The 558-nt window shown below is 71.9% G+C and overlaps 1 protein-coding gene across 1 annotated transcript in view; it reads left to right on the forward strand.

The window, feature by feature from the left end:
• Positions 1-558, forward strand: part of ABCA3 (ATP-binding cassette, sub-family A (ABC1), member 3) — a 22,695-nt gene that overhangs the window by 5,853 nt on the left and 16,284 nt on the right. The window contains exon 2 of the mRNA XM_012731690.1: positions 146-282. Coding sequence (XP_012587144.1) covers positions 146-282 — 137 coding nt within the window. The remainder of the gene's footprint in view (positions 1-145; positions 283-558) is intronic.

Below are 558 nucleotides of genomic sequence, written 5' to 3' on the forward strand. Positions count from 1 at the left end.
GTCACTGCTCTTTGGTCTGCTGCCCACCGGTGACTCGAAGACAACTGTCCGCGTCCCTCACCTTCAGGGAGCGTGGACGCTTGTCGAGCTGCCGCTGGCCGGCACCCACCCGGCGCACCTGCGCGCCTTCCTCCTGTTTCCACAGTGGCCGGTGCGAGGGGTGTCCAAGCCCCGGTCAGCCGCCGCGTGGCCCCGCCCTACGCGCGGGCCGCAGCCGCCGTCGAGCGTAGCAGCTTGTCGGACTTTTTCTCGTTAGTTTTATGTGAAACCCGGGGCCCGTCGGTAGAGACTCGCGGCTGAGCGCAGTCGGGCGTCGGGGGGCCGCGGGTGCCCGTGTGCCAGCCGCTTGCGTGTCCGGAGTGCTCGGGCCCCGCGGGGCCTGGACGTGGGCCGTTCAGTGACCCGGGACCCAGGCGTCACGAGCCTCTCCCCTTGAAGGACCGCAGGCCGCGAAGGGCCCTCACTGCCCGTGTGCCGGCGTGGAGATGAGCAGGGGGCCCTCGCCGCCCGCCCGCCTGCGCTAGCGGAAGGGCCCGTGTCCTGGGTCTCGCGGGGCCC

The sequence above is a fragment of the Condylura cristata genome, unplaced genomic scaffold (assembly GCF_000260355.1).
Source record: "Condylura cristata isolate star-nosed mole 26May11 unplaced genomic scaffold, ConCri1.0 scaffold00032, whole genome shotgun sequence".
Lineage (NCBI taxonomy): Eukaryota > Metazoa > Chordata > Mammalia > Eulipotyphla > Talpidae > Condylura > Condylura cristata.